At 42.6% G+C, this 13,370-nt stretch overlaps 1 protein-coding gene across 5 annotated transcripts in view; it reads left to right on the top strand.

The window, feature by feature from the left end:
• LOC117872598 (mediator of RNA polymerase II transcription subunit 1-like) overlaps positions 1–13,370 on the top strand; it is a 44,775-nt gene that overhangs the window by 19,634 nt on the left and 11,771 nt on the right. For 3 of the 5 annotated variants that reach the window (XM_034761235.1, XM_034761234.1, XM_034761238.1), the window contains exons 2-8: positions 2,137–2,240; positions 3,615–3,699; positions 3,998–4,052; positions 4,485–4,617; positions 5,921–5,949; positions 8,163–8,234; positions 8,310–8,384. In XM_034761235.1, coding sequence (XP_034617126.1) covers positions 2,137–2,240; positions 3,615–3,699; positions 3,998–4,052; positions 4,485–4,617; positions 5,921–5,949; positions 8,163–8,234; positions 8,310–8,384 — 553 coding nt within the window. The remainder of the gene's footprint in view (positions 1–2,136; positions 2,241–3,614; positions 3,700–3,997; positions 4,053–4,484; positions 4,618–5,920; positions 5,950–8,162; positions 8,235–8,309; positions 8,385–13,370) is intronic. The other 2 variants (XM_034761237.1, XM_034761236.1) reach the window with 1 other exon arrangement.

Below are 13,370 nucleotides of genomic sequence, written 5' to 3'. Positions count from 1 at the left end.
CCCCCGGCTTGGGGGAAAGTTCCTGCTCAGGCTGAGGGCTGCGCTGGGTGTGGGGAAGACTCACGGGCTCTTCACGTGCCCTCTGTGGCCCCGGCTCATTAGGAAGAATTTCCAGTGACTGGGCCACAGCTGCTGCTGCAAGTATCCGGGGGGCAGCGGCTGAGGAGTAAGGACCCAGCCCAGCAAACAGCCTGGAGATGCAGAGGATGCAGCTTCTCCCCAGTCCCAAGGAGAGGAGCGAGCAGGTGTCCCTCTGCTCCTGGCCCCAGCCAGGTTCCTGCGGCAGTGAGGCAGGGTCCCAGGATGCTGGTAAATGAGGGTGCCTGGGGGCGTGCTGGCCCTGGTCGCTCCTGAGGCTGGGGGTTTTACACGCTCAGCGGAGCTGAGTAGACAGGGAAGATGTGGTTGCTCTGTTTGCCCGCAAACCGCTTCCACATGTTCAGTACTTGGGATCTGAGCTCCTGCTTGCCCCTAGCCTCTCAAGCGGCCAGTGGGTCCCCCAACAACCCCCCTCCAGTCCGAGCCGCTTGTGTTCTGAGGGTGCATTGCACACCCTGCCCCAAATCCCTCCCACGTGCGTAGTGTGCTTGCACTGAATGCAGTGGGGGCAGGCAGCTCTGTGCAGCGGCATCGTGCACAACGAGGAAAGCTGTGTGTAAAAAGTCCCTCTTTCCCTCTGTGTCCCCTCTATTATCCCCACCTGCGAGCTGGGGGAGGGAGAGGAATTTCCTCCCTTCTGATATTATTCTAGAAAGTTTGCAATGTGATCAATCAATTAGCAATGTGATCAATCAATTAGGATGATCGGAAGATACTCCCCTCTCCAACTGTTGGGAGTGACTTTTACTCTTGGGGGAGGAAGGACGTTCTTTTTGTGTTTGGATTGCTCCTGGTTGCACCAAGTGACATTTATTGTCAGGATAGCTCCTGGACCTTCCTGCCTGGGCTCTGTTTCCCACCACTGATCCCCATCCAGTGCCAGAGAGGTGGAGCCAGTTTGAATGCTTCCTATACTCATTCCATAATATACAGGTGGACCTAATTAATGTTTAAGTGATCAGAGTGTGGGGTCAGGTATCAGCTCTCAGTTGGGGCAGCTTCTGTTGCCCTGCTTCTCCCCTGGTCAGACCCCTCCTGTTGTCTCCCTGGCTGTTGTTTGCAGTGCCCTGGTGGCCTGCTCTCCAGAGAGGAGTGACCCACCCCACCATTGCTACCATCCTTGGGTCTCCTGGCTAGTTGGTTGGCTGGCTGCAGCTGCTTCTGAGGCTGCTGCTGGTGTCCTGGAAGAAGAAGGGGAGCTGTGTGTAGAGCTGCTGCAGGACATTGTGGAGGGGGGTACTATTACTGGACTGAGTGATTGTATCTTCTCTGCTCCTGTGGTGGTGACTGCTGTTTTGTTGTGGAGAGCGGGGGGAGAGACTGAGGGTGCCAAGTCTACCCTGGCACCCCGGCCTGACTTCATAGAGGACCCCTTTCCTATACCCATTCCTTGATCCCCATGCCTGGTCAAGAGGTGCAGCATTGTGGTGGCTTAGCTGCTGGGGCCCTGATCTCAGTCTGGTTCCTGCCCTTGGTCCTGATCCTGTTCCTGTTGTAGTTCCCATCCCTTCCTCTTCCCATGTCACTGCCGGCCCTGGGGTTGTCTTGTTTCCTTTTCCATTGACCGCCCCCGAGAGGTGGCTTTTGTTTTCCCTTCTCCCTGTCTGTCAGGGACTGCCTTTCTCCCTCTGCTGCCCCTTGTGCCAGGGATCAAGACAGGGTCTGCCCCGTTTGCCTATCTCTGTAAGCTAATTAAGCCTTAAGTCTTCAATGAGCTCCATGTTGGCATGAGGTTCTATCCACATGGAAGTGAAGTCTACATTTCCCTGCACAAACCCCTGAAAGATGTAGAAAAACAAAACTAACACACAGAAATGCACCCTGAGAAATTTCAACATTGCCTATTATGATTAAATTATTGTATAAAAAATTCAAATCCATCTTTCCTCTGTTTCCTTTCTTGAAGTGCAACATCTATGAACTTATCTATACAGTTTAAGTAGAATGGGTCTAATGAACAAACCATTTTCTTTTTACTGATAAAGTAACCTGTAAAATACAGTATTGCATGTTAGAAAATTTCAAAATATTTTCCAGATCCTGTGAAACTTATTTCAATAAATGCTTTAATGGACAAGCTGCATCTAAAATATGCACAAAAACCATGGATTGAAACTCTGAAACTTGTACGTCTTTGCATGGTAAGAAATATCAGCAAGTTTGTTGGCAGCTGGATAAGATGAGGGTGTTTGACCAAAGGGCAAACAACAGAAATGTCTCTAACTAATCTGAAATTTTTCTGGGACTTTTTTTTTTTTTTTTTTTCTTTCAAGGTGAAGCTTTTTCATGGAGCTTTCTTACACCTACGAAAGCCTGACTTCTGTTTATCTTACAATTGACATGGATACTTTAAAACAGTGCAGGGAGCTGCTTTCCATTAACTCTTTTGGGCCAAATGCAGGCCTTGTTTGATAATCTTAGCAACTTTCATAATACTTCTTAGTGGCTTGAGGTCTTCACTCAGTTTTTGACTTCAGTGGGAGTTGACCTCAGTAAAGAATGAGCGAGCCCTAAGGTTGTGACCCCACAAAGACTTAGACACATCCTTTGGGAGGTTGAGAGTCAGTTGGGAGGCTCCTACTTAGATTATCTTTTATAATTTTAACTTTTAAGGTACTAGTTGTTTTGGTTCTCCATGTTGGTTACTGTATTTAAGTGTCTCCTTGTATAAACAATGGTGGCTCCAGCATAGTCATGAACGCTGCCTAGAAAGAGCAAATCACATTTGTGTCCATGTCCTCCTTCGATGCTCTTTATTAATATTTAACTAAAATATCCACTTAACAAAAATGAGAACATAATTTTGCTGATTGATTTTGGAGGTCTTTAGGCAGTGCCTGCCAGCAAGGAGGCTTGGAGATCCTAATTTCTAATTAACGTCACATTTTCAAATAGAACTTGGCCCCTGATCCTGTAAATGCTTACACAAATGCTTATTTAGTGCTCATTCATTTTTTACTCAGACACACTCTTGCTGATGCCAAGAACTCAATAAAGACTTCTGGATTGGCTCCTAGGAAGCCTGGTGAAAGTAGTTCAGATTATCAAACAAGGCCTGCATTTGGTCTAAAGAGTTTATGGATAGCAGTCCCTGTGCTATTTTAAGTACTTGGACTATAAGCTCTTTGTTCTCTGTACAGCACCTAGTACAGTAGGGTCCTGCTCCACAACTTGGGCTCGCAGGTGCTATGGTAATACAAATAATTAAAAAAGGCTTTATGTCAATTGCTACAGCGTGAGAGTGTCAGTCCATTTAGTTCAATGGGATTACTCTAGAGCCGGGTATTATTATTACTCCTATGCATAAAGTTACTCGTGTGTAAGAGTTTGCAGAATCAGAGCTGTGGTGAACTGCTTTCACCTCCATGTGAAATTACAGATTTCTTTTTGGTGTGAAATAGCTGCTGCTTTTATTTTGGATTGGGTTTGAATCTTTCTAATTCATACACAGAATCCAGTTTCTTTTTGACTGGTGATGTTTGAAATTATCTTTTTTTCCTCCCCTATTGTGCTAGGATAAACCACCTCGAGGTTCCATTAGTGTTACCCCACATCATCCTTTACTCTCTTGCTTGGAGAAGATACAGAGGACTTTAAATGGTAACAAGATGCAAGAAAATTCATAATCCATTGTTGAACATTCCATGAAATAGCTGTATCAGGGTGGAGGGAAGGTAGGAGGAGAGAGGAGTAGTGGTTGATTGGGCATGACCTCGATATGAATAGATGCTTCCAATCAGGATTAAGATTCTATTGTGCTAAGAACTGTATAAACACAGAGGATAGACATTCTCTCTTGTATTATCTATACTAGTTAAATCATACTTTCTGAAACAAAATAATTGCCATTTTTTTTTCTAGTACATTGAAATCTGATTAAATAATTTCCCCTTTTCAGCTAAATCTTTGTCTACTGTGATGAGCAGATTGGAATTTGTATCCAAACAAAGGGGGTAAGTTTGTTTATGCGTTAAATGTAAATGAAACTGAACTACCTCAAATCCAGTGAGAATTACCAGATGGATGACTTAACATTTTGTGAACTTTCTTGGATTGGCATTCTAATGGGCTATGTTATGTGGAACAAAAAGAGGATACGTAACTGTGTCCTCTTTAATGAGTTATTTGTGGCATTCTTAGAAGTGGTTGTTCTGGTGGGGTTGAGGAAGCCATGCGAGGACTAAGGTAAATATTTGCTAAACACATTAATAATGCAAATCACAGAAGAGAAGACCAAAAGTACTTTCTCTAGTTGGATAGTTTTCCTTGGCTTAGCATCTGATTAGCTATTTTAGAGCGGTAAACATTTCCAAATAAAATAAACTGGCCTTCTTTCTTCACACAACAAAACTTCCAGGTATATGATGCTTTTTCCTTTTCTGTAGGTTGAAATCTCACATAAGTCCCAATGGGACAGCTTGCTATTTAACATCAGACATGTTCTATGTAGAAGTTCAGTTGGAGAAAGATGGAAAGGTGATAGATGTAAAATTGGCTCACCCTGGAGAAGCTCCTGTGGTAAAGTTGATCTGTTTTCTTTTTTTTTTATCATGCTCCTTGTGTAACAAAACATAATCTTGTTTTTATGGCTTTTTTCTGAAAGTGACTCATAACGGGATCTTTGTAACTGGCTGGAAAAACACCAAATAAGATACTTCTCTGCTATTGAACAAACTTCCATTTGACTGTTACACTAGCTGGCATAAATATACCTGTATACCTAAATGTATTGATAATGTTTGTCTAGTTCCTGTAAGACAAGAGTCCACATAGCAATTGGTATTTCTTGGAATCCTTTTTAGCATTTTAAAGGACAGTGATTCAACAGGTAGGCAGGCTGAGCTATTCTCCTAGTTAAATGCAGTACAAAACATTATCTTACATCTTCACAGTACTATAGTGTGTTGTAGGGAGCTCTTGTGAGTTTGTTAAAATTCTACCACCAAGCATAAGGGAAGAGGGGTGATTTCTCTGCTTCTTACTTCCTCTTTAAATATTGCTACATCCAGACCTTCCCCCAGATATCTATCCCTTCTTAAAGCCCTACAAAAGTTATGTTCAACATACTAAATATATTCCTCAGGTGCTAAGAATTCCAGTGAAGTGCAGTTTAATATGTATTCCCAGAGGGGGGATTTTAATTATTGTGAGAATTTCTCAGACATTCTTCAATACATGTGCACACATTCCTGCTAATGGGGATTATTACAGGGGAATTTTTTTTTTCTCTCCTGGGAGTTCCTTGTTAAAATAGTGATAGAACATCACTGTGTACTAAAAGCATTGGTGCTGCTGTTTGTTATTAGGCGAAACAACCTGGAGGGTAAAGTGTGGAGAAACTTGTGCTGCCACTGCCAGTGCTGCTGTTCTGTGGCTAAATGGAAGTGTGGAAGACTTCAGGGTAGTCAGCCCAAAAATCTGAAAAGAATACAAATTAACTCAAAATAAACTGGAACAAATGTGTCTCGCGAGGAAAATCTGTCATTTATGATGGGTTATCGTATTAAGAATGGAAGTACATATTTGGAGAACCGCACCACAATAGTTGCCAAGAAAAAAACTAGCAAATGGATTTTAGAAATAGAATTTATCAAATAACTTATCTTGGGTAGTTGTCAGTCACACTGCCATTCTCTTTTCCTAGTATTCTTGTATTAAGATTCTGGCATAACTAACTATATAATATGACTTTGATTTCTGTGAGGAAATTTTGTTGAGTAAAATAATGAACAATGATATTGTCACCAGTAAAATGTTTACAGAGGTATTTCATAAAGGGTGCTAGAAAAGTCTGACCTTTTTATTTATTTATTTTCTCTAGGTTTGTGATGACCTAGTGCAGCTTCTAAGGTATAGACTTGCTTAGAATTCCTTGGCTGATTGGAAGGGAATTATTTAATAGTCCTGAACCTGTTATGAAAATAATTTCTGAAACATTTAAATTAGCATTGTATTTTAAAGGGAATAGTACAAGAGTTTTCTCTTCTAAATATCCTAATATCAGGAAGCTACATACTGCTGAAAACTTGATTTTTTTTTAAATAATTTTATATTTTTAAGTATGAAACCAGAAAGTGATTGATAAGAAAGAAGAAATTAAAACAATGTCCTTGTTTAAACATATCTATATTAAAAATCCGCTTTAATGCTTCATATTAGAAGGCTTTTTTGTTTTTAATTCTTTATAGTCTGTAAACTAAAGGGGAGGCAATACAAACACAGCTTAGAAAATAACTGCAGGGAAAAGATATGTTCACTTCTGGAGTAACTGCTTGTGTAAGCAGATGCGGCTCCATTAAATTTAACTATGTGTATTGGCTCTTTCTATCAGCTGAACACATGTAATATGTGTGTTTATCTTATAAGGACTGCAGGGCTACATAACACAATTTAAACCCTTCTTTATTAAAGAGTGGACAATACATATAAAATTGTACAAACTGGTTTTTGGCTAGTAATGAAACATGGATTCTTGCAATAATATTTGGAAAAACATTTTTATATAGATTAGCTTTTGTTGTATTCAGACCCTGAACCTACACTCCCTCGATTTCCCCCCCCCCTTTTTTCAGTTCTTCATCAATCTTCTCTGTGGCAGTGCAAATAAATCAGAATAATCGGTTTCTTTTTCATCATGTAAAGGGGAGAAAGGGTCTTCACATTCCCACTAGTGATATTTCTAGAGGATGTTGTGCAATGGATTTAAATATTCTTATGCCAAATATTTCTTGACCTGTCTAAACATTTCCTGTTCAAAAAGTGACCTTCATTTTAAAGACCAGCTGAAAAGTTCATTAGATTTTAAAATATACTTAAAAAACAAATTTGGTCAACTGCTCTTTCCAATGAGTATATTTCAGTGGCTGTGGTATCTCACAAGTTTTTTACTGGAATAAAAAGGACAAGGATGGGTGAGAAATGGACAGAGGTATTCTCTTTCTTCCTTCTACCTGAGGACCTGCATTGCACATTGGTCATCTTAAACGCTATTTGTCTCAAACTGAATGATTAGCATCTCTAATTTCATACATATAGCTAGCTGAGATCAAAACTTTCTTTTTCTCACTCACCTTTGTAGTAGTAACTTTATAAAGTGCATCAAATGTTTTTGCTCCCAATTATGATCTTAAAAGGTGATGTGTAGTTACAATATGTAGTGATAAGGGGGAAAGTATACTAAACCACCCCATTAGAGTATACCATTCAATCTAACTCCATCTCAGATATTCATTACTTTATGGTCTTTAATTGGCTAATGGTGGACCCTATTAAGTAGTATTACATTTAATGTAATGAAACTTCTCCATTTTTATAACATCTTACATTTGTGGGCCTCAAACCACTGGTGAAATAAGATTAACAAATGTGCCTGTGAAGTACGGAAGTATTGCTATCCCCATGTTTTAGATGGGGGGAAACTGAGGCAGAGATAAATTAAATGGTTTGCTTAAGTTTCTGGTTGGAGAAAGAATTTGGTCTGGTGGTGAAGTCAGGAGATTCAGAGTCATGTTCCTGGCCCTAACGCTGACTTGTTGTGTATCCTTGGGCAAGTTGCTTATCCTCTGTGTTTCAACTTACCCATTCAGACTGTTTTAAAAATTTGTCTATTTCACAGGGGTGTTATGAGATCTAGTGTGACTAGCGAACCTGGAGATCTTTTGATGAAAGAACTATTTATGGGTTCATTGTATTATGGGGGAGTGTAGTGCACGACTAACTGTATTGAAATGTCAAGAAGTGCTGTTCCTAGCTGATAAGTTACATCTCCAGCTGTCAGATGTGTATACCGTGCCTGTTGATTGCTTTCAGTGATGCATACTTAAGTAATGTCAAATTTAATTGCATTGCTTTGTGCCTGAGTCAAGTCACATTTCCTGATATATTCTTTAAAAAAAAAAATAAAATTCTTAACAACGTTGTGAAATGCTAAATATTACAACCAGGTTTACGTCACTGTCTCTATGCACTGTATGAAATCTTTCCACCTCACTATATAAAGCTGTATGGTGTGTTTCATTCATCTTTTGGTATTTTGGCTGTAATAATTTGTTCTTTATTGTTAGGATGAAGAATTATGATGCCTTTGGAAAGATTCTAGAAGGCCTGTTAAATCTGTATCAAATTCCAGGAAATAGGTTGTATCTCTTAAATATAATTAGCTTTTATTTGTCAATTATTTAATTCTTAATAATCCGTATTCTCTTTCCTAGTGACATGAAAGCTAAGGTATATCTTGCCTTGCAATCTTTGGAAAAAGATCTCTATTCAATGTCCCTTCTGTACAGGTAATCTTGAGTACATAGTGCCTTTGATTTTATTCTTTTTGCAATATGAAATTATGAAATTGGTATAATAGACTTGCTCACAGCAGTATACATGGATATTGGGTTTTCTCCCAATGGGAAGCTAGAAATCTCTGCCATGGTGCCATCTGCTCTTGGTGCAGTCTTTCTAGGGGTCCCAGCTTTCTAGGGGACCTCAGGAGGTCATCTAATCCAACCCCCCCGCTCAAAGCAGGACCAACCCTAACTAAATCATCCTAGCCAGAGCTTTGTCAAGCCAGGCCTTAAAAACCTCTAAGGATGGAGATTCCATTACCTCCCTAGGTAACCCATTCCAGTGCTTCACCACCCTCCTAGTGAAATAGTTTTTCCTAATATCCAACCTAGACCTCCCCCACTGCAACTTGAGAGCTTTGCTTCTTGTTCTGTCATCTGCCACCACTGAGAGCACCCTAGCTCCCTCCTCTTTGGAACCCCCCTTCAGGTAGTTGAAGGCTGCTATCAAATCCCCCCCACCCCCGCTCTCTTCTCTTCTGCAGATTAAATTAGCCCAGTTCCCTCAGCTTCTCCTCATAAATCATGTGCCCCAGCCCCCTAATCATTATCGTTGCCCTCCGCTGGACTCTTTCCAATTTGTCCACATCCTTTCTTCTGTGGTGGGGGGGGGAGAGTGGGGTACCCAAAACTGGACACAATACTCCAGATGTGGCCTCAGCAGTGCTGAATAGAGGGGAATAATCACTTTCCTCGATCTGCTGGCAGTGTTCCTACTAATGCAGTCCATTAGCCTTCTTGGCAGCAAGGGCACACTGTTGACTTGTATCCAGCTTCTTGTTCACTGTAGACTCCACTGCAGAACTGCGATTTAGCCAGTTCGTCCCCAGCCTGTAGCAGTACATGGGATTCTTCCATCCTAAGTGCAGGACTCTGCACTTGTCCTTGTTTAACCTCATCAGATTTATTTTGGCCCAATCCTCCAATTTGTCTAGGTCACTCTGGACCCTATCTCTCCCCCCCAGTTTACTGTCCTCTGCGAACTTGCTGAGGGTGCAATCCATCCCATCATCCAGATCATTTAATGAAGATGTTGAACAAAACCAATCCCTGGGGCACTTCGCTTGATACCAGCTGCCAACTAGACATTGAGCCGTTGATAACTACCTGTTGAGCCCGATGGTCTAGCCAGCTTTCTGTTCTCCCTCCTTTGTAGTTGGGTTTGCTTTCTTTATTGGTCGCAGCTGTGGGTGCATGCCGCCACAACTGGCAGTTCTAGCAGACGTGTGGGGCTGTGGTCATCTGATTGCCTATAAGTGGAAAAGACTCTTCTCCCTTCTGCCTATGCTCAGTAAAGCGTTTGTAAACCCCATTTGTAAACCCTTATGGCCAAAGCCAAGCCTTGGCTAGTGAAGATTACTTCTCTTGACAGAAAACTGGCATTTCTATCCAAAATTCTTGCTCAGTGTTGTAACCAGAAGGCTTATGGTTGTAATGACAGGTACCATTTCATTATCCTCGGGTTTGCCTCTTTCATTACATTCAGTCAGTGCAAGGGGCCATGATCGGTAACTAATATGAATTGGTTTCTTAGGAGCTAGTACTGTGGTCTCTCTATCACTCACTTGTCGGCCAAGTATTCCTTTTGTATCGCCAAGTATACCTTCTTGTGAGGAAAGAGTTATCAGGTGTCCTCCTCCATCTACCTCTTGGGAAAGACTACCTCTCGTCCTACCTCTGATGCATCTATTTGCAATATGAATTGCTTCTCGAAGTTTGGAAATACAACACTGGGTGTCTGTAGAGTATGCCCTTTCATTCTTAAAAGGCCCTTTCCCAGGTGGGCACCCATAAAACCTGTCTTAGGGGTTGTCCCTGGTTAGATCAATTAGCCGGACTGCTATGTTGTTGAAATGTGGTATGAACTGACAGTAGTAGCCAGCTATACCTAGGGAGGCCCAGACTTGGCAGTGAGGGTCTTGTAGGCTGTAAGGCATGAATCTTATCCACCAATGGGCAGATTTATTGTCCGCCAACCATGTGCCCTAGATAACGGGCTTCCTGTTTTCTTATCGTGCATTTAGCGGAGTTAGCCATTAACTTGACTTCCCTCAGGGACTGGAGAATGGAGGCTACCTTATTCAGATGGGAATCCCAATTCTTGCTATAAATGACTGTCATTCAAGTACACTACCACATCAACTGTTGAAAAGTAGCTGCTTTCCCATGTAATCTGGCGGGCGTTGTCTTAAAATGAAATATGCCAAGCAGCATAGAAAAGCGGTCTTCTCCTGAGAGTCCGGCCTTAAGGGGATCTGCTAGTACTCCTTCATCAAATCCAGAGTGGTAATGTACTAGGCTTCTCCCAACCAATATAAGAGTTCATCTACCCATAGCGTGGGGTAGGCATCGGATTTTGGAACTGTCTTCACCTCTCTGAAGTCTATACAGAAACGCGGTGAGCAGACTGGCTTTAGAATCCGCACAATAGGACTCCTCCAGTCACTTTGGGATTCCTCTATTACCCCAAGTTCTAACATGGTCTTGAGCTCTTTCTTGATGGTTCCCCTCAATTTGTTGGGGATTGGTCAGAGCCCTTCCTGTATTACTTTAACAGGTTCTATATTAATGTGATGGTGGGGCATGGACATCTTTGTGGGGTGATGCTGAGAATACTTTTGGAAAAGCGGCCACCAGTTGGAATGCCTGTTCCTTTTGCTTCAGGTTTAGGCTCTCTGAGGGGCACTGAGCTTTCTTTTAGATAGTCAGTCATTAATTTAGGGTACCAATTCTGGTTCCTCAGCATGATGAAGAGGTTTGCCCTGTCTCTCCAGGGCTTCAGCAAATTTACATGGTAAACTTGTTCCTTTCCTCCCTCTTCTCCCCCCCCCCCCTCCGGTTGTCTGACTAAATAGTCCATGGTTCCTACCTTCTTTATCACTTTATAAGGACCTTGCCACTTGGCCATTAGCTTTGATTCAGAGCTTGGAAGTAGTAGTAGAACTCTGCCTGGCTGGGAGGCATGCATTTGTGCCCCTTTCTTATGTTGTTCCTATGTTTCTCTGAGGTTTTCTCTAGCCTATACCCCCATAAACTCCAATCACTCCCATAACTTTAAGACAGAATTGTACTATGTTTCCAGCTCTTGGAGCCTGGCTTTTCCATGTTTCCCATACCAGGTCTCGTATGCCTGTTGCCCAGATAGCCGTTTGCGTGGTGATGCTTGAGGTATTTCCCTGATGGTGGAGAGTAGGGTCAAGAGTAGTTGGTCCCAATGTCAAGGGCCTGGATATCGAATTCCTTGAGCATTCTCCTGAGTGTCTGATTAAATGTTTCCACTAGGCCATCCATCTGTGGATGGTACACAGATGAGCATAATGCTTTGACTTTCAGTAGTTCCCAGACCTCTCTGATCAGCCAGGATGTGAAATTTGTTCCCTGGTTTGTCAGGATCTCTTTGGGAATCTCTACCCGTGTGAAGATAGCGATAGTCTTGGCATTCGTTCACTGGAGTGGCATGGCTGCCAGGTAGTAGGTGGCATAATCTACAATAACAAGTATATGTTAGTGTCCAAAGGCGCTCTTCTGTAGGGGATCTATAAGCAGAGCCAGTGCTAGGCATAAGTAGATTAAGCAATTGCTTAGGGCCCTGAGCGTCTTAAGAGGCCCCCCGAACTTGCCTGTTTTAGTATTGTGTGTGTTGGCGGGGCAAACATATTCCTGCTTAGGGCCCCCAATAGATTAGCAGAGGCTCTGCCTATAAGATCAGTTCCTACTCATTCAAATGAGGTCTCCACCAAAGGAAGGGATACTAGTAGAGCATGCTGGACTTGCTTAGTGGCCACTAATTTAGCATTTGGGGTACGATGCACAGAAATTCTTGACTTCTTATCTTGTCCTGCACATGGTGTTGTGTGTGTGCTAAATTTAGACGCTTGCGATGATATACTTGGGGTATTAGTAGTTCCGTCCATATCTCCTGCGCTTGCTTGTCCTGGTCTACTCAATACAACAAGTCTGCCTTAAAGGCAAAATGAGGATATTCCTGTGTCCTCAGGGGATCCACCCTTTCATAGTCTATCACTGCTACTTGTCCTTAGCAGTAACAGGTTATCGAGTCTGTCCTTTCGTTTTCTAGCAGCTTGGAGGAAGCATCCTCCTTCCAACTTTCACTAGGCCTTTGTTCCTGTGTAGGTTGGGACAAGAGGCTGGTGGGATGCTTAAAATGGTGGGCCTGCTATTTCAGGGAAATCTTACCCACAGACCCTGAGAGGGCCGCCTTTTAACCTATCCTGTCCAGAAACCAGTCAGCTGCCTGTGTTCTCCTGTGGTTTGCCCAATAAGGCCATCCTGACTTGTTCATAGTTCTGGGCACTGCATTGTCAAGTCTGCTGCCTGGACATCCCCAATGAGGAGTGGAGCAAGCTGATTGCCCACGGGGCTGGGGGCGATTGAGAGGCCATGGCCACCCTTTCAAAAGTTACTAAGAATGACTCTGGGTCATCGTTTAACATTTTGGAAAGTGTCTGGATTGGAATGGCTCCCCTGAAGTGTGGGAGACACATTTCCTCTATGGGCGGAGCCCTGAGTAGCAGCAGTTGGTAGTAGTTCTGCCATCTGTTGCTACAACTGTTGCTGGTGTGGTGCCATCTGTTCAAACAGTTGTTGCTGTGTCTGCTGTTCTGAGTCAGCCAGCCATTGCTGGAGCTGATTTACCTCCATAGCTCGTGTGTATATAAATATATAACTACTTTTTAAGCTTCCTTCTTCTGCAGGGACAGTTGAGGTCAATCCCCAGTTCTGGTACCACATTGTTGACTGCCCTTGGTGCAGTCTCTCTAAGGGTTCCAGCTTTCTTCGACCCTGGTCCCCTTCAATTTGCCTCCCATTAGACCTGTCCATAAATTAACCTAAATTGAGTCTATCAGCCCTTAAACTCCAGGTTTGCAGTTGTCTTTTGTCTCCTTTGTCCAGTTTCTTAGAGGCAGCCTGGTG

Source organism: Trachemys scripta, chromosome 2 (genome assembly GCF_013100865.1).
Source record: "Trachemys scripta elegans isolate TJP31775 chromosome 2, CAS_Tse_1.0, whole genome shotgun sequence".
Classification (NCBI taxonomy): Eukaryota; Metazoa; Chordata; order Testudines; family Emydidae; genus Trachemys; species Trachemys scripta.
This window is presented reverse-complemented; position numbering and strand designations above follow the sequence as displayed.